Source organism: Candida jiufengensis (genome assembly GCF_024610255.1).
Source record: "Candida jiufengensis strain CBS 10846 chromosome Unknown scaffold2, whole genome shotgun sequence".
NCBI lineage: Eukaryota > Fungi > Ascomycota > Pichiomycetes > Serinales > Debaryomycetaceae > Lodderomyces > Lodderomyces jiufengensis.
Window position 1 is genome coordinate 134,702 of NW_026261561.1, and position 26,523 is coordinate 161,224.

General features: G+C 27.4%; 8 protein-coding genes across 8 annotated transcripts; 3 read left to right on the forward strand and 5 right to left on the reverse strand. All coding sequences in view use genetic code 12, as the record gives it.

The window, feature by feature from the left end:
* Nucleotides 1-1,405: 1,405 nt before the first annotated feature.
* Nucleotides 1,406-3,211, reverse strand: SIT1 (siderophore transporter; the record flags this gene model as incomplete). The annotated part of the gene is made up of 1 exon (XM_051763702.1): nt 1,406-3,211. The coding sequence occupies one exon, from the start codon at nt 3,209-3,211 to the stop codon at nt 1,406-1,408; it is 1,806 nt and encodes a 601-aa protein (XP_051619206.1).
* A 2,300-nt stretch (nt 3,212-5,511) lies between these two features.
* KGF54_003146 (uncharacterized protein) lies at nt 5,512-5,721 on the forward strand (the record flags this gene model as incomplete). Its single annotated transcript, XM_051763703.1, has 1 exon — nt 5,512-5,721. The coding sequence occupies one exon, from the start codon at nt 5,512-5,514 to the stop codon at nt 5,719-5,721; it is 210 nt and encodes a 69-aa protein (XP_051619207.1).
* Nucleotides 5,722-5,854: 133 nt separating this feature from the next.
* Nucleotides 5,855-6,838, reverse strand: MRS4 (Fe(2+) transporter; the record flags this gene model as incomplete). Its single annotated transcript, XM_051763704.1, has 1 exon — nt 5,855-6,838. The coding sequence occupies one exon, from the start codon at nt 6,836-6,838 to the stop codon at nt 5,855-5,857; it is 984 nt and encodes a 327-aa protein (XP_051619208.1).
* A 468-nt stretch (nt 6,839-7,306) lies between these two features.
* IFM3 (Ifm3p) lies at nt 7,307-8,335 on the reverse strand (the record flags this gene model as incomplete). The annotated part of the gene is made up of 1 exon (XM_051763705.1): nt 7,307-8,335. One exon carries the CDS (start codon nt 8,333-8,335, stop codon nt 7,307-7,309), a length of 1,029 nt encoding a protein of 342 aa, XP_051619209.1.
* A 627-nt stretch (nt 8,336-8,962) lies between these two features.
* Nucleotides 8,963-10,081, reverse strand: KGF54_003149 (uncharacterized protein; the record flags this gene model as incomplete). Its single annotated transcript, XM_051763706.1, has 1 exon — nt 8,963-10,081. One exon carries the CDS (start codon nt 10,079-10,081, stop codon nt 8,963-8,965), a length of 1,119 nt encoding a protein of 372 aa, XP_051619210.1.
* A 425-nt stretch (nt 10,082-10,506) lies between these two features.
* BLM3 (Blm3p) lies at nt 10,507-16,899 on the reverse strand (the record flags this gene model as incomplete). The annotated part of the gene is made up of 1 exon (XM_051763708.1): nt 10,507-16,899. One exon carries the CDS (start codon nt 16,897-16,899, stop codon nt 10,507-10,509), a length of 6,393 nt encoding a protein of 2,130 aa, XP_051619211.1.
* Nucleotides 16,900-17,524: 625 nt separating this feature from the next.
* KRE30 (ATP-binding cassette family ATPase) lies at nt 17,525-19,354 on the forward strand (the record flags this gene model as incomplete). The annotated part of the gene is made up of 1 exon (XM_051763709.1): nt 17,525-19,354. The coding sequence occupies one exon, from the start codon at nt 17,525-17,527 to the stop codon at nt 19,352-19,354; it is 1,830 nt and encodes a 609-aa protein (XP_051619212.1).
* Nucleotides 19,355-21,666: 2,312 nt separating this feature from the next.
* On the forward strand, nt 21,667-25,917 carry YOR1 (ATP-binding cassette transporter; the record flags this gene model as incomplete). Its single annotated transcript, XM_051763710.1, has 1 exon — nt 21,667-25,917. The coding sequence occupies one exon, from the start codon at nt 21,667-21,669 to the stop codon at nt 25,915-25,917; it is 4,251 nt and encodes a 1,416-aa protein (XP_051619213.1).
* Nucleotides 25,918-26,523: the final 606 nt, after the last annotated feature.

Below are 26,523 nucleotides of genomic sequence, written 5' to 3' on the forward strand. Positions count from 1 at the left end.
CAAGCGTGTGAGACTATTTTGTGTAAGTAGTATACATGAGCTCAATCTGCAACAATATCAAACTTGGTTTAATCTCATCAACAATACAGGTTTGGTTATAGTTCATTGCATTTTGGGCGTAAGATCCATATCTCATAACTTGTACTAATGTTAAGTGAATTGAGTAAGTGATAAGCTCAAGAAGTCAATTTTTAAGTTCCAGAGGAATTTCTTAATTATCATGTAGTTTCTTAGATTGAATCTTTAAAATGTTGAATATTTATGTCGACGATTAGAGATTCAATAATTGCTTTGAAAGCGGGCAAATATGACTTTCTTTCGTTTTGTCTTCGCTTGTTTTAATGAACTTTGTTCTTCTTGGTCTATTAAGCTTGCATCGCTACCATTATACCTATTAATGTAGTGAGTGTATTTGACAAAGCTTTCAATTTCTCTATTATTTTTTTTTGTAATTAAGTCAATACTAAGAAGCAATCGTTTTGATTATATAAATTTGAATTATGTTCAGTTATTGTAATTAGTCACTACTCATAAAGATCGGAGAGGATTCTATTTGAATACACTATAAGTTTTACCAATGATGTATTTAAATTGGTTTTTTCCATTAAAGGATCTTGATGAAGTTTATTTCCTCAAATTTTGTAGCTTAAATTCATCGTCAATCAATGAGTGATTCAATCATATTATGTCGCATTATTGAGATGGAAGCTAGTAAAAGTCCGGATGTGGACTAATTCAGCGATTTCGACTATTGTCATTTGGTCATGTTCATGTATGGATTAATTAAAGTTGCCAGATTTGAAAGTTGCGGGGGATTCTAATCGAATATATCAATAAAGAAACTGGTATTTACAATTTGATTGGTTTTTCTTTTCATTGTTTGAGTCTTGTATTTGTCAATTAATGAAGCTAATCTTTGTTGTTGTTAAACTGATTTAATTGATTTTACAAGATTAAATGTTATATTTGAATTCTGTCATTTGAAAGATGGTTATTGATAATACTTATGTTTGCTCCTGAATCCTAAATGATTGTGTTCTTGAATTTCTAATCCGTTTAAGAAATATTGAATGTCTTCTAGATTTAAATGATAAATCCATGGTGGGATGATTTTATTGGGATGATACTGAGTTCAAACAATATCTGGGAAAATTCATAATTTAATTGATATTTATTTGTATTTGTATGTTGTTAAAAGCTAAAAATTTTGTAAGTATGCCCTCTTTAATCTCTCAATTCCGCTTTCAATTTGTACAATATGAAGCCAAATACTTGCTAGAGACAGGTTCAGATAATTGCATTCACAAAATACACTTTCAGTTAAACTACTTTTTAACTTGATTTAAAAATTCGTAAAATTAAACATTAATATTAATACATAAATCTATAAAGTACAACAACAAATCTAAATTTTTTCATCTCTTGTTCTACCAAAATTTCCGATAAATCTACCTAAAGAATCTTTTTGTTCTTTTTCTTCAACATTTTCAATACTTTGTTCTCTAATTAATTTATGATCTCTTAAAAAGAATGCAGCTATAATCATTGGTACAACAAAACAAAGACAAACAATCATTAAAATTCTTTGAACTTCTCCATAAGCTTTTGTTGCTCCTTCTCTTTCTGGTGTACCCCATGCATATTGAGTGGCAAACATATATGGACTTGTATAAACACTTGTTGCAACTGATGTACTTAAATATTTATTTAGTTTTTTGAATAAAATTTGTGACCAAATTGCACCAGCGACTGAAGCACCAACTGCATAACCAACACGGTATAAAGTATATATAGCTGATGTGACAACTGCCATATGTTCATGACTAACACAACTTTGAGCTGATACAGTTATTGGATATGAAAAAAAACCAGTACCTAAACCCATTACAACCATTGCACCAATAATACCAGCATGAGCAGATAATGTTGATCTGAAATGATACATTAATCCAAAGGCTAACAACCATAAACTACAACCAAATATAACAAACATTTTCATACGACGGAAATAAACAAGAAACAAACCAAAAAGAAAACAACATATAGTTGAAACAAATGATGAAATATTTGTGATTCTTGTAGCTGATTTATCTGATTCATTCACCGCAACAATTAAAACAGTATATAAGAAACTTGCTTCAACAGCGAAAACAAAATCAAAAAAGAATGATATAATACCAGCTGACCAAATACCACGGTCTTTCATTAAATATATTGGAATGATTGGATCTTTTGCAAAATATTCCCAAAGTACAAAGATTGGTATTAAAACAGCTCCGATTACAATTGGAGCAATAATATTACCTTGTTTCCATTTTTCTTGAATTCCTCCTGCTAAAGTTAATGGAATTAATAAACATCCTAATGAAACAACCATTAAAATTAATCCAATAACATCTAATTTCCAAAATAAATATTTTATTAACCCCAAAAATCCAAATTCTTGATATTTAGTTTTTCTTTGTTTAAAAAGTTTCCATTCTTCAGTTTTACCAGCTAACCATCTCATATGAAGCATACAACAAACAAAAGGAATACAAGCTAATGGTAAAATAAAAGCCCACATACCAATACCCCATTTCCAATTCATACCAACGGCATCTTTAACATTACCAGCAATCCAAGTATTAATAATGAATGGAAGAGCTGGTGTAATATTGAAAAATAAACGCCAACGAAGTGTTGAAAAATCTGAAAGAATAAATAATAATACGATAATCAATCCACTAAAACCAATTTGGTAAAGAACTGCACCTGCAACATAAGCATTGATAGTTGGAGATTGACATTCAATAATTGTACCAACAACATAAAATAATACAGCAACAATAAATAATTCTAATCTACCAAAAACATCAGATAATCTTGCATAAACTGGTTGAGAGGCAGCAGCAGTTAAAGCAGTAATAGCATTAACAGTAGTTAATAAAGAATGTTCAGACCAAGAAGCTGTAGCATAACCAGTATAAATAAATCTAGTTTGAGAGTCTAAACCATAAGCATAACCAACCAAAAAAGCAGAAAATAATAATATTAATTTATACCAAAATGTATGTTTCCATTGATTTGCTAAAATTTCAGCTTTTAATACACCAATTGATTTTTCATCTTCTATAGCATGTTCTAATTCTTGAGATTTTTGATTTTGTAAAGTTGTATCATTTTTTTCTTCATCAAATGATGATGATTTATTATCAATTGTTGAAACCATGAAATTTTGGGTGGGTAGGTTGGTTAGTTGGAAATGATTGAAACTGATAAATAAAAACGAAAGATGAAATTAGATTATGATCAAAAGAGTTACTCCATTTTATTTATATAATTTTACCAATTTGAGGATCTTCTCAATTAATAATGAATTTTTTATAAATTTGTAAATAATTAATAGAATTTGTACATATTTGAATTTCTTTTTTAAATATAAAAAGTCGTTTGAGAATGATTGGTAATTTAAACCTTAACGGAAAAACATTTACTTACAGTTCAATTAATTGCATAATATAAATTGTACATATTTAATAAGTTAATGCATCTTGTGTAATACCAATTGTTTTGTTTTGTTTTGTATTGTTTTTATTTTTGTTTTGTTTTGTATTCTATTGTTTTATTTTCTTTGCTACTCATATGCACTGAGTAATATTGTTCATTTCATACGACTTTAACCATGATGATTAATTCACAAAATTCAAATACCGTACTGTTGTTCATAGATTGATTAGATATCTTTCCATATTTGGTGAACTCCAGAATTCAAGGAAAAAAAAAAAAATTTTTCTTTAATTAGAATTTAAAAATAATTTTTTGACATCGACAAGAAAAATTTTAATAAAAGAACAATTTTAATAAGAAGAATGCCGTAATTGCTTACCAATTGAGAAGAGTTACTCAAATTTAGTCAAAATTTAAATTTTTTTAAAGAAGATCTCGTCAAATTACAGGGACACATTTTGAAGATAAAAGTTAATCTTTTGAAATGGTGTAAATTAAATTGCTAAATAGTAAAGTCTTAACGTTTCAGACTTTTTTTATCAGATTAATCAGTTAAGAAATATAAACATATTATAATTTTTAATACAAAATTCCAAAAATTAAATATTATAATTTGATGAAAAAGATAACAAAAAGAAATACAAATACTAATTCAATAAGCAGTTAAATCAATTGGTTTTACAAGACTAATTGTATTGTTAGATGAGCAAATAATGCATTAAATATTATTTGTATTTCTAATGAATAAGAAAAAGTCGTATTGTTGAAATTAATTTTAATCTTTTCCATCAGTTAGACAATCTTATATCATTTATACATATAAAAAAATTTTCACTTTAATTTATATGCATCTAGAATAGGGTGTGTTTCCGAGTCCGGTGATTAAAAATAAATCAAAAAGGTTACTGATACTAAATTCAGACAAAAAAAAATTTTCGAATCACTATACTTTTTTAAAAACATTGATATATGTTCATTTGCCTCATAAAATTGAGCCAATTATAGACTTGACGTTGTAGCAACAAAAATTTTGCACATGGTTTGTACTTTCGTCTACCCACTCTTCATTCAAATACATGACACCGCCTTTTTAAACCGTTGTCATGGTCAAAATGCCTAATATTAATTAGTCAATATGTCATTGCAATTTGTGCTTCTCAAGTTAAATATTCTTGGTATTTCATCGTAAATTGACCATCGCTATCAGATTCTTTAATTGACAATATACGTACTTAGGTTTTATAATAAAAGAAACGAAGCTGAGATTGAATTTTAAATTTGGTCTCAAGTCCCAAAGTTCATTTTGCAATTTTTTTTTTTTTTTCTTGTAATCAATATATATTTTTGTATACAATTATAAACATGTAATTATAATACTAAATCTATATAAGGGACACCTGATGCACATGGTGTCTTAAGCTATGGTGGAAAAATTAAAGCGTATTCATTTTTAAGGTTATATATTTTCACTACATAAAAAAAATGGGTTTTCACATTCGTGGCATACTCGCACCAAAGTTCGACTCATTTCGATTCGCATTTACCCGTCAACAAAAGGTTTTTTAACACGAAAAATATTTATTTAACGGGTGGGAAATTCGGTGGTACTCTCCATTCAATTAAACTTTTACTCTTGAGAGTTATAAATTCCTTAACGTGAAAGCGTATGGGCGATGTTACAAGAAATTAACACGAAATTCTGAGAATTTTGTGATGGAAATAACGTCGTGAATGGTTGGCTGTTGGAATATGTCAAAGTATTCAAGAGCTATTTAGTGCAATATGCGAAAATAATATTTTATTAACCCGATACCGATCACTGTAAGTGAGTTGAACTATTTTTTTAATTTTGGTTGATTGATATTTGTTTCATGGTGAAAATGTTTTTACGCAGGTTCGAATCCATACTAAGAAAAATTTAAATTTTAAAAAGGAAAATAAATTCAGATCAATATCAGAATTTCAAAACCAAAGATCCATCTACTTTCAGTCCATTACAACTACAATGCATAATCCACATCAATGATATTTGCAAGTATAAGACGTATATTTCAATCATTCAGAACAGAAGAAGAAGAAAGATTATATTCAAGAACTGCCTTTTTTAATTTATTGGGTTTCTTGGGATCCTGTGTTTTATTTTCATTTGTTGCTCAAAGATTATCTAGACATCCAAGAGAATTAGCTCATATCGCTAAAGCAGATGCTTTGTTAAGAGCAATCACCAATTGAGTATATGTTGGATATGAGGCAGTAAAGGAATGAAACTTATCAGTTTTCGGAAATTTTCATGGTACTACCTACTACAATTATTCAATCATCAATTTTAGTCTATAGATTAATTTCATTATTAATAATACATTATTTACTTACTATTTCTTTTAATCAACAATTCTTTACACATTTCATAAGCAGTCCAAGATATAGCAGTACTAGGTACATTGAAAATAACTCTTGGTTTTAACCCCCTCCAAAACGCCGCGTATCCACCTTGTTTAAATAATGCTTCAGCTGCAGATTTAAAACCTGTTACATGTCTTAAAGCTTCATTTGTTGATATACCTTTTGTTTGTAATACTGTTTTTATACAATCTAATGGAGTAGTTAATGCCGCGGCTATACCACCTGCTATTCCACCACTAACACAATGTAAATATGGATTATATGTATGTTTTGGATTTAATATTGATGAACTATATTCATAAAATCCAAAATTTAATGCAGCAAATGGAATATTTGTTAATAATGTAGTAGGATATGAAATAAAAAATGCACCAATACCTTCTTTTTTATAAATATCACTTGCTAATTTTAATAACCTTATTGAAGTTGATTTATTTTCTGGATATGCTGCACTTGCTTGCATTCTTTGTTTCAACATATCAAAAGGTGTCATTAATGCATCTGATGCCGTTGTAGCAGCTATACCTGCACAACTAGCTATAATTGGGTGATTTTCATCAGTTACTAATTTAGTTGTATGACTATTAGTTAATCTATTACATAAAAAAGTTTTAGTTGATTCAAAAACTGAAAAATATATTGCATGAGCTGGTCCTGCTCCTAAAATAACAGAAGATACACCTTTCCATAATGCATAAAACCCTTCAGTTGAACTTATTTTAGATATTGATTGTAATAAACCTTTTGATATTTCTTTACTTGATAAATTCATTTGCATTCTTGTTTTTATTGAATCAATGGGGAACATTACTGTATGTTCCATTATTCCTGCTAATGCTCCAGCTCCTAAATGAGCTCCTAATGATGCATCTTCTGGTAATGCTTCGTAATCTATTTCCATAGGATCTTTTGGCATAAACTGTATCTGATGTTCTTGATGCTCCATTTTTTTGATGGGTTGTGTTTTGTGAAGATCTATTTGAATATGTATGTATGTATAGATGAATATTTATAAATTTTAAGCTATCATTTATATAAGTTCTAATGATGAATAAGCCGTTTTGTTGTTAGAATCTAATTATGTAATGTATTAATTGATATTATTATAATTATTATTTAGTATAGATTATTTTATCTATATATATAATTTGAAGTGGAGAATGAGTTTAAAGATTTGAAAAATTATTCCAAAGAAGCAAAAAAAAAAAAAATATTTTTCATTCCATATCGGCTTTGTTGCGAATCTATTCTAGTACTGTTTAGTACTACAGCTACCATTAAAAATGAATATCATCATTTTTTAGTATATTTTACTTGTCTATTATTTAACATGTGCCTTATATGTCTTATATATGAATGTATAGTCTATTTAGTTCATAAATCTTTTAAATGTTCCACTTTTTCCAAATTTTTTTTATACTAAAGGTTTTGCATCAATTTTCATATTTTTTTGTTCAGGTACAATAGTTTTAACTTTACCAGTTTTTAAACAAACTTCAACATTATCAGCAGTCCATTCTTCCATATCTTTTATAGCTTCATAAGTATGAGTTCCCATATGAGGTAAACTTACGACATTTGGTAAATCTATTAATTCTTTAGCAATTTTAGGTTCATGTTCAAAAACATCAGCACCAAGAGCTCCAATTTTTCCTGATTTTATCAAATCTGGTAATTGTTGTTCATTTATAACTGCACCTCTTGCTGTATTTATTATAATTACTCCATCTTTCATTTTATTTATACTTTCTTTATCTATTGAATGTCTTGTTTCATTGTTTAATGGAATACTTATACATATAACATCAGATTTAGAAAATAATTCATCTTTTGAAACGTATTTTGCACCTTTTTCTAATTCAGAAGGTAATTGACTTCTATTGTAATATATAATTTCTTTAAATCCAAAAGGAGTCAATCTATCTCTTATAGCTCTACCAATTCCACCCATTCCCATTATTCCTAAAACTTGAGATTTTGGTGAATGACCTAATGAAGTACCTGCTGCTTTTTTTTTCAACCAATCTCCTTTCATTAAATTATCATGACCTATTTGATAATTTCTTAAACATGTTATAGTTAACCATGCAGCTGTATCAGCTGTTGGAGCTTCTACTGGTACTGTTACATTTGAAACTTGAACTCCTCGTTTAGTAAATGGCTCAACATCAATTTGATCATATCCTGCACCACAATGACTAACACTTACTAATGTTTCTGGCATTTTAGAAGCTAATTCTTCATCAAATCTACCAGTTTGTTCAATTGATGCAAAAGTTCTTGCTATATTTGTAATATCTGAATATTTATTTCCTAAATCTTTAATAAATTCTTGTCTATTTTTAGATTCACAATCAATAACTTCAGCTAATTTTTTAATTTCATCCCATTTTTCATTAGCAAATTCTATTTTACCAATTCTTAATACTTTAGCTTTTACCATTGTTGAATAATAATATTTAGTTGATTGATTTAAAAAATTGGAAAATCTATGGAAATTGATGAATTTTATAATCATTATTTGAAATCTCAGAGATTCGTAATCTTAAGATCTAACATTTACATAAGTAGAAATTTGAAAAATTATGATACGAGTGGGGGATTAATTTTCTATTTTGGGGGATTACTACAAATTTTAGTTTTTGCGGGGGGAGAAACATTTTAAATTAATAACTCAAAATCAAAGCAAGATTTCGGAGTATTTGTAACCATAAATTAAAAGGTTTTGGGCTGAATTGTTACGGATCGAGTATGGATCGAGATTGGAGTATTCTGAGTCCGAAATTTTAAGTATTGAACAGATTTTAAGGGTTTTCAAAACCTGTTTTTCTTAAATATCTTATACATTTTGCTTAATTGAGTAATTTAGCACGAAAATCTGAAGATAAGGCTGAAGCAAAGGATTTTGTGATAATCTCTCAGCCTACATGCTGAAGATACGAAGTACTTCAAGCCTTTATTTTTACGATACAAACATTTATTCTACTCTTGCAAAGCGTTTGTCGTGATCAAAATAAAATCTATCATTATTAAATATTAAAATATTAAAAAACATATATACACAAATCATTTAATTCATATTACTAATCTCAAACAAAAAATCAGAAAATCCAATAGTTGCAGTACCTGATAAATCTTTATCATATTTCTTAAAAATATCAGTTAATTTTCTTAAATATACTAATAATTCAATAAATGAATCAAATTTTAATCTCCCCACTTCTCCATTATCTTTGAGTGAATATTTTGAAAATAAATGTAGTATTAAATCAATATCTAATTTATAACCTATTTGTTCCAATATTTTTTGAAATTCTCCAAATGATATATCTCCGGATTTATTTGTATCTGCTTGAATAAATAATTTCTTGTATGCTGATAGATATTTCCATAATGAAACAAATTGTTCGAAATTTAATGATTTATTTGAATTATAAGATGTTGATGATAATGAACTTGATGAAGAATCATTTTTATTTGTAAATAAATTAATCATTAATTTTATAGTAGAATCTTGAAATCTTGTATGATCAAAATTTAATAATGCATAAGATAATTCTTTTGCTGATAGTCTACCTGATTTATTAATGTCTACTTTTTCAAAAACACTACGTAATTCTATTTCTAATTTTTGTTTGGATGTTAATGGTAATGATTCATTAGATGATGGTGGTGGTTTTTTAGTTGGTGGACTTTGATAATGTTGTTGTTGTTGTTGTTGTTGGGGCGGTGGTGGTTGATGATGTTGTTTAGGTATTATTTGAGGTTGTGATTGTGATTGATGTGATGGTTGTTGATATATTTGATGTGGTTGTTGTTGTTGTTGTGGGTGTAGTGGTGGAGGTGGCTGATGATATTGTTGTTGTTGTTGATATATAGGTTGTTGAGGTGGTGGTTGCATATGTTGTTGTGGTGGAGGTTGTTGATAAATTCCAGGAGAACCATATTGGGGTTGTTGTTGTTGTTGTCTATAATAATCAGGCGGGCCATTATAATAAGGCTGTTGTTGTTGTTGTTGAGGTGGTGGTGGTAGATATTGTGAACTAGCCGTACGAGATTGTGGTTGTTGTTGTTGTCTTTGTTTTTGATGATTCTTTTTTTGTTGTTGATATTGCAAGTGTTGATTATGTTGATGTTGTTGTTGATAAGATGCCTGTTGAGGTGTAGGCATTTGTGGTAGATCGTTCATCCTTGATTGAATTGATATTGTTGAAGATATGATGTTTAATGTAATGAAATTCAATTGTATGTAATTTTAAATTTTTCTATTTTAAGCAAAAAAAACAAAAAAACAAATTATTTATTATTATTATTAATACTGAGACTAATTAGAACACTAAGAACTAAGAATTATTATTTTAATTTAAAATAGTTGATCCAAGCGATTCGGTTAAATGATTTTTATTTAATTCTAGTGATTCTGATAAGGATTTTATTTGATAAACTTACGTCGTAGATATTAACCAGGTTTGGTTGTAATTTAATGTATGTGTATATCTTTGTGATTATAACTTTACGTTTCATGTCAAAATTTACATTAAATTTACGGATATTATTGTTTTATATTGGGTTATTAAATATTTATATGCTTTAAATTGAATAATACAAAGAAATCTATACAAAATAACTTCTCCATAAGACACCTTCTAATGCTAATAAATGATCATCATTAAATACATGACTATCAATATGCCATGAGTCTTGACGATCTTTTCTAAATTTACTTAATATTTCTTTACCAGTTTTACCAACTATTCCAGGTATACCAGTTGAATTGTTAGCTATTATTGTTAAAATATCAGGAACCCATTTTGGTGGAGGTGAAGCAAATGAAAAAGCATGAACTAATGACCCAAGACCTAATGTTGATCCGTGTAATTTTATCATATCTTCAGATGTTATTGATTTGAAATCTCTTTTATATTTTGACCTTAAAGATTCTAATTGATTTGAAAAGACATTAATAAATTTGGGGACTATTGTGTCATCTGGTAACATATGAATGAGTCCTGATAATGTATGTGCTTCTGCTTCTCTTACCTCTAGATGTTTACTATATAATAATGATATTGTAATATTAATTATTGTTTCACGTTGTAATTTTGATAATATGAATAAGTTTTTAAAAAATACAGTCTCTGTAAATTCTCCAATAACAATTGATTGAACAATATTTAACTCCTTTTTGGAGTATTGATCCAACATTACAAGAATATTATGTAATTCATCTTTCGTGTATGTAATTTGACTTACATGTTTTAAAACTGTAATTGGATCAATATTACCTAATTGACACACTTCTTTCATATTTATAAGCTCCAACAAAAATGGAACAATTAATGTTGATGAAAACTTTTGTAATACAACTGACATATTAGTATTGAGAGTTTGTCTTAACCATTTTAATAAAGTTGTTGCCAGATATATATAGTTAGTAGTTAAAATTTCTTGTGGAGTTAATCCAATGACTTGTAATCTATACTCTTCAACTTTTTCAAATAATTCTGGTATAACTTGTATTAATTTATTATCTTGAATTAATTCATTTGAATTTATAAAAGTTTCTGAATCTTTAAATCCATCCATATAATAATTTTGTGAAATTGTACTTAATAATCCACCAATTTCATTTCTAACTGTATTATATTTATGATTTATATTTAAAACACATTCATCTAATATTAAATCTGAATTTGGATATCTCCATGATATAGTACCTAAAACTGTTTTTGCATAAGTTATTCTTGCAGTATCTTTGAAAGCAGAATCTGATTTTGGATCTAATTTAAAATTTAATATCTCATCGATAACTTTTTGAAATCTTCTATAATCCATATGAGATGGGACCCAAAAACAAAATACAACCCAAGTAGCTTGAGTTCCTGGTGATATATCATGTTCCAAAATTTGTTTTAAATATCTTATAACAAATTCATCTCTTTGATCCCAAAATTTTGGTGCTGTTTCTCTTGAAGCTAATAGTATACCTGCTAATAATTCACAAGTTACAATATGAGCACTTTTTTCATCTGGTTCATAAATATCATCAACTACTGATAATAATTCAGTGAAAGTTAAATTTGGTGTGTAATCATTTGAAATTAAATAAATTAATGTACTTGTAATTTGTACATCAATAATTTGGAAAGCATTATTATTTTCTGCTTCTGCAACCCACATTTTAACTATTTTCAAAAACCATTCTTTATCAATTAATAATCCAATTCTTACTAATGCTGAATGATCTAATTCATTAATTTTCCATTTATAATTTGGTTTTGATGATTCAACTAATATGCTGTCACCCCAGAATAACCAACCAGAATTTGGTTTTGTATCAATATAAAATTCAGGATTTTCATCACTCATTTCTTTAAACCATTTGGATGTGTATGAACCAGTAGTATCAACTTTTAAAAGATTTTCAGGTAAATAATCCAAATCATATGCATTGTTTAGATTATATTTTATTGAACTTATTACTCGAAGTTTATCAATCAATCTGAATATTCCAAATAATGCTTGTCTTGAAATTGTTGGATGATCACCAGCAGCTTGATAAAATAATTTTTCTAATATATCTCCTCTTAATTGAATATCTAAATGCAGTTGAAGATTTGTTAAAAATTCTTGATTCTGTAATGTAAGTTTCCAATGTAATGTTGATTTATCATCTTCCAATATTTTATCTTCTAATTTCTTTAATTTTTCGAAATATAACTTTCTCTTTTTATCTTTTGCTAATTGTACTGCTTTGATTTCTAAATCAATATATTGATCTGGTGGTCTAATTAAATCTATAGCTTCATGATCAATTAAACAAGTATAATTTGGTGTTGATAAACCTTTACATATCCCATTGAACAAACTTTGTGCGACTTTATTAACTTTTTGTTCATCTACTTGTAAACAACGTTCAAGTAGGTCTAAATATTTTTGTAAATTGATATAATCATTACTTAATTTAGCTTTAATTCTTTTTAAATTAAGTACTTTCAATATACTTTCAATCTCTTTATCATCTTTTGCTTCCAAAGCTTTAGTAAGATTTTTAACAGTTGATCTAACAATATGACTATAACTACCAGAAATTCTTCTCATACAATCCAATAAGACTTTTTGAGCACTTCCTGAAATCGTGGCATAAGTGGAACCAGATAAATTTATAACATCTTCCACCAAAACACGATCTAAACTAGTTTCTGATCTTGCTGTAGCATGCAATGATAGTCTTGATTGATGATATGCTTCTAATCTTGCACCAATTGCAATTCTTGTAAATGGCTTTCTAACTCTATTTATTGTTTGAAGGAAACTAACATAACCATAATCAATTTCTGCAGTTGCTGAATTATAAAGTCTTTCTCTTCCAACATCCGATATCCAAATGTTTATGGTGTTTAATAAATACCTAAAAATTCTTGTATTATCATGAAAATTGTTGATTAGAAATTTGCAAATATAATGTAAACTTCTTCCTACTAAATATCTCGTTTTGTGAATTTTCAAATATAAATCGTTAAATTTTTTGTTCTTGGTGTTACCAAAAAAGTAGTTGGAGGTGTATAAGCTTTTTTCTCTGAACGTTATAGCTGGATTTATTGATGACATATGAACTCCTTCCACTCTTGGTGTCTCTCTTCCTGATGCTGGTGAAGTTTCTTTCGGTATGACTAATTTATCTAATTTATGTGGTGATTTTGGTTTTGGTGATTCCTCAGTATTTCCAATATTTTCAAAACCCGTTATATAATCTAAAAGGTTTTCATCTTTCAAATCTTCTATAACTTGTTGCATATTTCTAGAAACTTTTTCATCGTATGTGTTATTATCCTTTTGAGATGAAACATTTGCATTTCTAATTTTTTTCAATAATGCTAATCTTTGTTGAATAGTTTCCGCTTCATGATTAATATTTGGGATGTCTTCTTCAAATGATGGATCTAATAAAAAAGCAACACCACTTAGTGAGTTATTAAAATAGAATAAATTTTTTCTTATTTCATCTATCACCAAGATTGAATTATTTGTTGGTTGATTTTCATGATCTTTCATTAAAGCTGTAACATTCTCAATACATTTCATTATATGATCATTGAAAAAATTATATGCAAATTTAACTTCATTTTCAGTAGGTATAAACCAGTCGAATTTAATATTTTCAAATCTTTTTTCAGAATCCCAAAATCCACCCCAACACTTTTCATTAATACCATATTCATTCTCATATTCTGGTGAAATTAATCTACTTTCCTGAAGTCTGATTTTAGTAATACTTTGTAAAATATGATATACTAAAGATGCTGAATCTCCTACACAAGCACCCTCGAGATGATTCATTAAATAGAATGAAAATTCTTTTAATTCTGGCATTTTGGTTAATTGTTTACCGGCATTACCAGCACAATAATTGAATATAGTTAAATACCAATATAAAGCTTGATCTCTAGGTACAATTTCAATACTTCTTGAAGCACCAGCACCATTTTCATCAATTTCATCTCTTATTTTTTCCATTAAAATAGTTGCATTTAATTTAAAACATTTTGGATCTCTTTTAATCATTGCACCACAAAGTTCACCAACTGTTGTGGCTATTAAGTGATGTACATTGTTGAAAACAAAATCAAAAATTTCATCTTTGAATATTTTAAAAATTTCATCTGACATTGATTCAAATATGACATAAAAAAATTTTGGTAATGATATAGCTAAATCTTTTTCCATACCTGAACTTTTTGCTGGATCTGGTAAATTCTCCAATAATGGCGGTATTCTTTGTGCAAGTGATTTAAAAATATCTTTAAAAGCTGAAGTTGATGATTTTAATGCAGCAATTTCCATTTCTTCATCAACATTAAATTCTTCATCTTCATAAATTTTTCTCTTAAGGTGCTCTATATGATTTTGAGTAAATTCTATTGCTAATGAAGTATCTTCATATTCATTTAAATTATAAATTGGTGTGAAATTTGCAATAGCTGAAAATACTTCTAAAGTTTGTAATGTTTTCATTAAATCATTTGAATCAATTCCTGGAATAGTTAACAGTAGTATTCTAGTTAAATGAACTCTATAAATTGGGGTTGATACAAGCAGTCTTGATAATGAATCTATAATACGTAATGCATTTAGTACTCTATGAGTTGAAATTACACCTTCCAATGATTCATAAATATCCAATAAAGTATTTTCCAACACATATTCTGGTTCTAATAATGATAAAAGATTTAATGCTGAAAGATAATCTGCTGATGCATCACCTTTTTTAGATTGTATACCGATCTTCACCACAGGAAGCATAATTTTAACAAACTTTTTAACAACTACTTTGCTTAATTTTACTGGAATATTACAAAGTAAACCATCTTTTTCATTTTCCATATTATATCTTTTATGAAATTGATAAATTATAGCTAAAATAAATTTTGAAATTGGTCTTGTCCAATCACCCGTGTTTGAAGGATGTATATAACTTTCTATAGCATTTATTAATGATTTAATATAATAAATAATATCTGAAGAAGAATCAGTGATTGAAAAAACAATAGTTGATGCAAATCCATGGAAGTACTTCACTTTTTTCGATGAAAATTTTTGAATTCTGATACCTAAACTGTTTAATAAATCATTGAATAAAAATCCCATTTGATGTTCCGTAAATAATCCGTACTTCCCTAATTCTATTTTTTCATAATTTAATTTAGTTAAAGTTTCCATTGCAATTATCCCCAATCTACATGTAATTTGATCTTCTAAATCTTTATTTTTATTTAACTTTAACCACATGTGAAACAATGGTTCAATGTAATGACGGATATCATAAGGATCTTTTACTCCATTGCCAAAAGTTGTAGGAAGTAATGGTAATGCAGAAATAGTTAATGCTGATACTAATGGAGAAAAATTATTTCCAATTTTGGCGAAAATTTCTGGTAAACTTTTTGGATCAAAAAATGGAGAAGCTTTTGATGCTAATTTTGATAAATATTTTTGATCCTTTTTTTCAAGTGGATAAGTTGGTGATGGGAATAAATGTTGAAATTCTTTATATAAATCTATCCAAGATAAATGTAAACCTGCATCAAGTAATAATTTTTGATCACTTACTAATAATTCAAATACTCTTACATAAGCCTTTAGGTTTACATGTTGTCCACGACAAAGACATAATGCGTAATAAACTTTTGCTAAATTGACTCTTAAACTTAATGGCATATCATATTTCATTTTCATCCATATTAATAATTCATGAGTCCATGTTCTTACATTAACAACTGCTGCTGATTTTGGTGATTTTTTATGTTGATTTGTTGCATCTTTATCATCATCATCTGATTCTTCTGAAATTTCTTCATCATCTGAACTATCCATATCTTCATCTGAACTATCAATTTCTTCAATTGGTTCTGATTCATCTTCTTCTGTAGTAGTATTCATTTCAAATAAATTAGTTTCTAATGCCAAATCAACATCTGAAATTGAATCTTTTAATGCTGCTAAATCTTTTGCACTTATTGATAATGAACCTTGAATATCTAATGATTTAATGGCAATATATAAATGAGATATAATATGACTTAAAAATTTTGCTTGTTCTTCTGGGTTTTCAATTTCATAAGGTAATAATGAAGGTAATTTTAAAGTTCTTGGTCTAGATCTTGAATAAAATCTTGATGTGGGGTCTAATTGTAATTTTAATAATTCTTCTATGTTTTTGGGGTAGTCTAAATTATAATGTTTTTCTCTTGATGTTACTATAGTATTATAAGATGGCCTTCTAGTTAAATGTTGTTGAACAGAACCCCAAGTATTTGGAGTAAAAGATCTTGAATCTATATTGTTATTATTACTAGTTTCATTATTATTATTATTATTATATTTTAATTGATCTATAACAGGATTTAAATTTCTTATAGGTATTGGTGAAGTAACATTAATATCTTTTGGTCCACCATCTTCTGATTGACCACCTCCCTTTATAGTTGACTTATTGGGAGATGCCATCTTCAATTTGGTTGTAAATAATATTGTTCAGATTTTGTACTTTTGAATTAAAAAAGTGTTGCAAAAATATAAATTTTGTATGTAAAAAGAAGTAACTATTAAAGTTAATTATTAAGTAGTGGCAATATTATTAATTATTAATTATTATACATAATTATTATAGTATGAGATTTATAATAATAATTTATTTAGTTACAAGTAATTTCTTTTATTATGTCATTTCTTTTATATTATTGAATTTAGTCAGACTGATTGTCATTCATTTCTATTGACAACTGTATGTATATATCACCTTATTTGTATCATTTATAAGTTTGGTCTAACTATTTAATATCCAAATACTCACTACATCATTCAGTTAACGAGAATTATATTACAGTGCTTATTACAAAAAAATCAAAAGTAACACAAAACACATAAAAATTGGTAGTGCAAATTTGACATAAATGAGCCGCATAAAAATTACCGTTTTCTCTCATTTGTCGCAAACCTTGATAAAAAAAATTTATTTTTTTCAATTTTTCAATTCTCTCTTCTCTTTTCATTATTTTTTACAACCAAATTTAATTAATATTCACTAATTGATCTTAATTAACTTATTAAATTCAATTAATTTTTTTTGAATATGTCAGTTTCAGCATCAAAAGCTAAAAGAGAACAGAAAAGATTAGAAAGAGAAGCTAAGAAAGCAGCTGAAGGTAAAAGTATTAAAAAAACTAAAAAACAAGCTGAAAAAGATGCAGAAGAGGATGAAGTTGAAGATGCAAGTGAACAAGTTGCAAAGTTAAAATTACAAACTGATGAACATGGATTATCTGATAGAGTCACTACGGGTGTTCTAGATTCTTTAAAAACTTCAAGAGATATTAAATTATCTTCAGTATCATTATTATTTCATGGTAAAGTATTAATTCAAGATTCAACTTTAGAATTGAATTATGGTCGTCATTATGGTTTATTAGGTGAAAATGGTTGTGGTAAATCAACTTTATTAAAATCAATTGCTGCAAGAGAGTTTCCAATTCCTGAACATATTGATATTTATTTATTAAATGAACCAGCAGATGCAACTGATTTTTCTGCTTTAGAATATGTTGTAAGAGAAGCAGAACATGAAATGAAAAGAATTGAAGATTTAATTGAAGAATTAATTGTTAAAGAAGGTCCTGAATGTCCTGCTTTAGAAGGGTTATATGAAAAAATTGATGAAATGGATCCTTCAACTTTTGAATCAAGAGCTGCTATTATATTAACTGGTTTAGGTTTCAATGCAATTACAATCAAAAAAAGAACAAGAGATATGTCTGGTGGTTGGAGAATGCGTGTAGCTTTAGCAAAAGCATTATTCGTTAAACCTACATTATTATTATTAGATGATCCAACTGCACATTTAGATTTAGCTGCATGTGTTTGGTTAGAAGAATATATGAAAAGATATGATCGAACATTAATATTAGTTTCACATTCACAAGATTTCCTTAATGGTGTATGTACAAATATGATTGATATGAGAATGAAACAATTACAATTATATGGTGGTAATTATGATTCTTATGTTAAAACAAGAGCTGAATTAGAAACAAATCAAATGAAACAATATAATAAACAACAAGAAGAAATTGCTCATATTAAAAAATTTATTGCATCAGCTGGTACTTATGCTAATTTAGTTAAACAAGCAAAATCAAGACAAAAAATTTTAGATAAAATGGAAGCAGATGGTTTAATTCAACCAGTTGTACCTGATAAAGTATTTACATTTAAATTCCCAGATGTTGAAAAATTACCACCACCAGTATTAGCATTTGATGATATGTCATTTTCATATTCAGGTAAAGATGAAGATAATTTATATGAACATTTAGATATTGGTATTGATATGGATTCAAGAGTTGCATTAGTTGGACCAAATGGTGTTGGTAAATCAACTTTATTAAATTTATTCCAAGGTAAATTAAATCCACAAAAGGGTAGAATTATCAAACATACACATATTAAATTAGGTGTATATTCACAACATTCAGCAGATCAATTAGATTTAACTCAAACTCCTTTAGAATTTGTACGTACTAAATTTTCAAGCATTTCACAAGATTATCAATATTGGAGAGGTCAATTAGGTCGTTATGGTTTAAGTGGTGAAGCACAAACTGCTCAAATGGCTACTTTATCAGAAGGTCAAAGATCAAGGGTTGTTTTTGCACTTTTGGCATTAGAAGCTCCAAATTTAATTTTATTGGATGAACCTACAAATGGTTTAGATTTATCAACTATAGATTCTTTAGCAGAAGCTATAAATGCATTTAATGGTGGTGTTGTAGTTGTTTCACATGATTTCAGATTATTAGATAAAGTTGCTAAAGATATTTTTGTTATTGAAAATAAAACAGCAACAAGATGGGATGGTTCAATTTTAGATTATAAAAAATCATTAGCTGATAAAGTCGTTCTTTAAAACATTTGGTTTTTCCGTAAAAATTATTTATTATTTTGATCAAAAAGATTGTAGGTGTAAATTTATAGATTATTTTTTAATATATTCAATTTGAATTAATATTTAAACTTGGAGTTGCTTTAAATAAAGAGGTGATATTCAATCACTATAATTAAGTCATAAGATGAGGAAATGAAAAAAAAAAAGGTTCAAGTATTTGAATTATATGGACGAGATAAGAATCGAACTCATGACCTTTCCCATGCTAAGGGAACGCGCTACCAACTACGCCACACGCCCATTTTACACTTAAAATTTTTGCTGGTTTTTTAAGTTTCACTTCAATTCGATCCATACTTGATACTTTCAATCAGATGCTAGTGACTTCTGAAGTTTTTTTCATGATTTTTAAATTTGAAAATCTTTAATAAGACTGTATTCCAAATTACAACCATCCAAGGTTAAAACCTCGAAAGGATATATTTCGGAGTTGATACCCATGGTTGTAATAGATAAGAAATTAACTTACATTCATATAACTAATAGTTGACAATCATTACAATATTTTATTTCATTTTAAAGCAAATAATCTAAATATTCCAGTGCACATCTCAATTTCTATTGTTCAATAAATGCAAAAACCAACAACATAAATTAGAATAAGTAAAATTCCGAATACATAAACGTTTGAAGCAAAACTACAAGTCTAATGTTTCGGAAAAAACCTTGAGAAATTTGACCTTGCATTGCGAGAATAAAACCACACAATATTGGAAACTCAAATAGGCAATCAATTTAAGCCCAATTCCACCTTAATTTGATATAAAAGAGTTTGCCCCACATCATTCTAAAGTTTTAAGTTTGGTAATGAATTTGGGCTGAACTTAAAAAAAAAACCTTAATTTTGATAAAAATTTCCTAATTGATGTTTTAGAAATAAAGTTTTTTTATTTTCCACAAGGTATTTCTTTTAATTTTTTATTTTTTAATTTTGTATTTTTTAATTTTAACATATTTTACTAAGTGTGAGGTGAATAAATGGAAACGTTTGCCGAATAACAATTTGTTTAATTGTTGTTATCGTACGACTAAATACCTTTTATCAAGTACCTTATCTAATTTATCTTACATAAAAATTTAAATAATTTAAACAAAATGGTTATGTAAACTTTTTAAATCAGACCTTTTCCGGGCTTTGAGCAAATAAATTTTTGAGGTTAGATAAACTAGTAAAACCCCCAAAAATTTCGAATTGATAATACAGCGAAATTGGCTAGTATAAAATGACGTATATTGACAGAAATCAATAACCAAGTTTAAAGTATAATTTGAATAAACTTATATTTCTATTCTCAATCGTTTTTGCAAGAATGATTCATAGAGCTGAGAATATCTAAAATTGAGACTAAAGTATGATTTAAATAATAAACTAAACTTTATTTGATCCAAATACGAGTTTTGATTACACCAATGTTCTAAATATTAAGAAATTTTTCACCTCCACTTTTCCTACAGTTTTGATTCTCAACGTAGATCTTATTCTTAAGCCCATTTATTATTAAATCGAGTTTCCCCGAACATGTAATGTAAAATTAATTTACATATAATGTACACCAACCTAAATACTTGAAATTTAGACATATACATTACGTCAATCAAAAAGATAACAAAACAATACTAATCAACAGGGCTTTGGAATTATTGTAAATCGTAACAAATAATTAAAATTCTATCAATACTTTTTTAATTTCCCCATTAAGAAAATTAATTGAAATTTATTTTTTATTTTTTATTTTTATTTATTTGTTTACTTTTTGTGTCAAAAATAAACTTAAATTTTGAGTTACCGGCAATTAAATTAACATTGTGGTCATATGCAGGTTTAGAATAAAGTTGCAAAATAATAAATTATGGAAACAATAAAATATTAATATCATTAATTTATTATATTTTGAAACATCGTATAGATAAGAAAATTATTTAACATTAATCATTCATTGAAATTCGAATTCTAATTGTAGTTAATTAATTAATGAAAAATGAATAATATTGATTTCAGGTAATATTTCTAAAATAAATATAGCAAAATTAATTAAAATAATAGAAAATTATAATTATACAATAAACTTTTGTTTAAAACTCATCACTTAAATTAGAATAAAGCCCTGCTTGAAAATTACCAATTTAATATTAATTACATTCATCACAAAATCATTGACAAACTTTAATACTAAAAGTATATATACAATCTCATGTATCGAATTTTTTTATAGAAAAGAAATTGACATATTCAAACTTTCATTTCTTCAACTGATACCCTATATACCAACATAATGAAAAATAATGACTACTATAATACATCATCGAATTATATAAGTTACAATAATCAAAATGATAATAATTTTGAAATAATACTGAATTCTGATACGGCAAATACATTTACCGAAAAACATCATAATTATAATAACACTAACAAATTTGAATCCCACCACTACGCTACCAATTCCAACTCATATAAAATTATAGAAGAAGAAAAACAATCATTCAAAAAAGACAGTTTTTACAACCACTACAAAAATGAATCAATATCATCATTAGAATCACAACCTCAACTACAAAATCAAAAAAGATTATTTTCATGGTTATTTTCTAAAAATGTTCCCATATTACCTACTGAAGATGAAAGAAAAGAATATCCATGGCACAAGACCAATTACTTAAATCGTATGGGATTTTGGTGGTTATATTCAGTTTTGAAAGTAGGCTACAAAAGAACTTTACATCCTGGAGACTTATTTAAATTAACACCAGAATTAAAAGTTGAATATTTATATGATAAATTTATCAACAATCTAGAGCCAATAATTGAAGATAAACCAATTTGGCCCAAATATGCAATTCCATATGCATTATTTTTAACATTAAAAAAGCAATATATTTTTTCATGTATTTGTTTAGCATTAGCATTTGTTTGTATTTCTTGTTCACCATTATTAACTCGTCAAATTATTGATTTTGTTCAATATAAATATTTTGGAGTATATACTACGTACAACAGAGGTATTGGATTGACTGTTGGTTCGGTGGTGTTAATATTTATAAATGGATTATTATTGAATCATTTTTTCCATAATGCAATGATTTGTGGTGCTCAATCAAAAGCTATTTTAACAAAAGCGCTTTTGATGAAGTCGTTCAAGTTGAATTCAGAATCAAGACATAAATTTCCCGTAGGTAAAATCACGAGTTTAATGAGTACAGATTTATCAAGAATAGATTTAGCTATTGGGTTTCAACCTTTAGTTTGTTGTTTTCCAATCCCTGTCATTATATCAGTGGTTATATTAATAAAAAGTATTGGAGTTGCAGCATTAAGTGGTATAGGATTATTTATAGTATCATTATTTGTTTGTGTGGTTTTAACAAAAGTTTTATTCACAACTAGAGAAAAAGTTGTTGCATATACTGATGAAAGAATATCATTAATGAGAGAAATATTAAACAATTTAAAAATTATAAAATTTTATGCATGGGAAAAAGCCTATAAAGAATCAATATCTAAAATAAGAAATAAAGAAATGAACCACTTATTCACAATTAAAGTTTTGAGAAATTTTATAACTGCATATGCTGTAACATTACCAGTTTTAACATCAATGATTTCTTTCATTACTATGTGGGGTACAAATAATATGAAAAGTCCTGGTGAAGTATTTAGTTCATTATCATTATATGCCATATTAGCACAAGCTATAATGCTTCTACCAATTGCTTTAGCCACGGGTGCAGATGCCATGATAGGTTTTCAAAGATGTAATGAATTTTTATCAGCTGAAGAATTTACAGAAGAACTTAGTAAAAAATTAAGTCATCAAAATTCATTTTATTATGAAAAAGATGACTTAGCTATAAAAGTATCTCATGCAGGTTTTAACTGGAATAATTATAATGAACCATCACAACAACATGAAAAAAAAAATTGGGATACAAGTTCATATGATATGGAATCAACTACAACTCAAGGTACTTCATTTTCAGGATTATCTGATGTTAATTTAACTATCAAAAATCAAGAATTTGTTGTTATAACTGGTATAATTGGATCTGGTAAAACTTCTTTGCTTAATGCATTAGCTGGATTTATGAAATTATCACATGGATCAATTGAAAAAAATAAAGATATATTATTATGTTCATCACCATGGATTCAAAATGCAACAGTAAGAGAAAATATAGTATTTGGTAAAAAATTTGATTTGAATAAATATCGTCAAGTATTATATGCATGTGCTTTGGAAGATGATATTGCAATACTACCAGCTGGTGATAGAACTGAAATTGGAGAAAGAGGTATTACTTTATCTGGTGGTCAAAAAGCCAGAATAAATTTGGCAAGAGCTTGTTATACTGATGCTCAAGTGTTATTATTTGATGATGTTATTTCTGCAGTTGATGCAAAAGTTGCAAGACATATAGTTACACATCTCTTTAAAGGTTTATTACGTCATAAGACAATAGTATTAGCTACTCATCAATTAAGTATTTTGGAATTTGCAGACAAGATTGTATTTGTAAATAATGGATCAGTTGATGTTGGAAATGTCAAAAGTTTAATGACTAATAATAGAGATTTTAGAAAATTAATTGAATTTGGAGGAGATATTGAGAGTAAAAAACGACAATCACAAGCAGAAGAAGAAGAAGATATAACTGATTTAAGTTATATTTCACTGAGAGATAAACATTTAGAAGACAAAAATTTACAAGATCTTGATATTACTGGTAGAACCACCACCGATGAAGAAAGAGCAACTAATGCTATATCTTGGTCAATTTATAAAAAATATATCGAATTAGGTAGTGGTATATTTGGGAGATTTGCAATTCCAATTTTTTTGTTGTTTGTGGTAATAGCTACTTTTTGTCAAGTTTTCACTAATACATGGTTATCATTCTGGATGGAAAAGAAATTTGCTGGAAAGACAGATCATTTTTATATTGGTTTTTACATTATGTTTGCAATTTTAACTGTATTTTTCACAGCTATTGAATTTAGTATATTGGCATATATGCAAGATTGTTCCGCAAATTTCTTGAATTTGAAAGCAGTTAATAAGATTTTGCATGCACCAATGTCATATATGGATACTACACCATTAGGTAGAATTTTGAACAGGTTTACTAAAGATACAGATTCTTTGGATAATGAATTAGGTGAACAAATGAGATTGTTTATCTTTCCCTTAGCTTTAATTATTGGTATCATTATATTATGTACTTGTTATTTGCCTTACTTTGCAGTTGCTATACCATTTTTAGTTTTTGCTTTTATTTTCTTAGCTAATTTTTACCAAGGATCAAGTAGAGAAGTCAAAAGGTTAGAAGCTACTCAAAGATCATTAGTTTATAATAATTTCAATGAAACTTTAACTGGTATGTTAACTATTAAATCATTTAAAGTTGAAAATGATTTCATTGCCAAAAATGATTATTTTATCAACAAGATGAATGAAGCTTATTATTTATCTATAGCTACTCAACGTTGGTTATGTGTACATTTAGATATGATTACTTCATGTTTTGCATTAATCATTTGTTTGCTATGTATTACTGGACAGTTTAACATTAGTGCTTCATCTACTGGGTTATTGTTAAATTATGTAATTCAATTAGTAGGGGTTTTATCATTAACAATAAGATCAATGACATCTATAGAAAATGAAATGAATTCAGTTGAAAGATTACACGAGTATGCATTTAATTTACCTCAAGAATCAGCTTATGAAATAGAAACAAAACCAGCAAAAGAATGGCCACCTTCCGGATACATTACTTTTAAAAATGTTAATTTTAGGTATAGAGATAATTTACCATTAGTTTTAAAAGATTTAAATGTTAATTTTTATCCTGGTGAAAAAATAGGTATATGTGGTAGAACAGGAGCTGGTAAATCTTCCATTATGACTGCATTATATAGATTAACTGAATTAACAAGTGGACAAATTGAAATTGATGGATTAGATATTTCACAATTGGGGCTTTACGATTTAAGATCAAAATTATCTATTATACCACAAGATCCAGTATTGTTTCAAGGCACTATTAGGAAAAACTTAGATCCATTCAATGAACATTTGGATGGTACGCTTTGGAGAGCATTGTACAGATCTGGGCTAATTGATAAAGATCAATTATATAATTGTCATGAATCTCATAAGTTTCATTTAGATCAATTTGTGGATGATGAAGGTTCAAATTTTTCATTAGGTGAAAAACAATTAATTACATTAGCTAGAGCTTTGATTCGAGATTGTAAAATTCTTATATTAGATGAAGCTAGTTCAGCAGTTGATAATGCAACTGATACAATGATTCAAGAAACTATTCGTACTGAATTTAAAAATTGTACTGTAATATGTATTGCTCATAGATTGAATACATTGCTGAATTATGATAGAATCATAGTAATGGATAAGGGGAAAATTATTGAAAAGGGAGAACCTTCTAAATTATTTAGTACTGTTGATGGTGTTTTTAGATCAATGTGTGATAAAGCTAATATTAATGAAAATGATTTTGTATAATTTTTGATATACTATATAATGATAAAAAATTTATGATTAATGAATGGATGAATAAAGTTGTAGATTTTATTGAAGTTGTGCTTGATCAATGCATTAAGCTCAAATAGTAGTACCTGATTATCATTTACATTTATATCTTTATTGAAGATTCAATTAATCTTTCGCTTTTATCGCAAATTCAAAATCTTTTTAATACACAAAAAGTATGAAGTATTATTGTCCAAATGGAATTCAAAATGTGACGTTTTTCTCGAACGATGTTGATTTGAAAAGCAATTATTTTAGTCTTGCGGATTAGTACGGATTATTATTCCGAGTGAACTATTATAATAATTTGAACTGACTTTTTTTATTTTTTTAAAGTACGACAGCCTAGCCAAATATTACAACGGCTTCAGTTAAACTGGTAGTCCGTTTACTAAGTTATTATGAAGTATTATATTAGTTTTTAAGATGAGTTTACGAGAGTCATGTAAATTATTGCAGATATTTTGGTTAAGTATACTGGGTCAATTGATTCTGAAAGACCAATGAACCAATTCTGGTCAGTATTGTATTGATCAAACTTTACATTTATTTGCCTCTGTCTGACCCTCTGAAGATTAC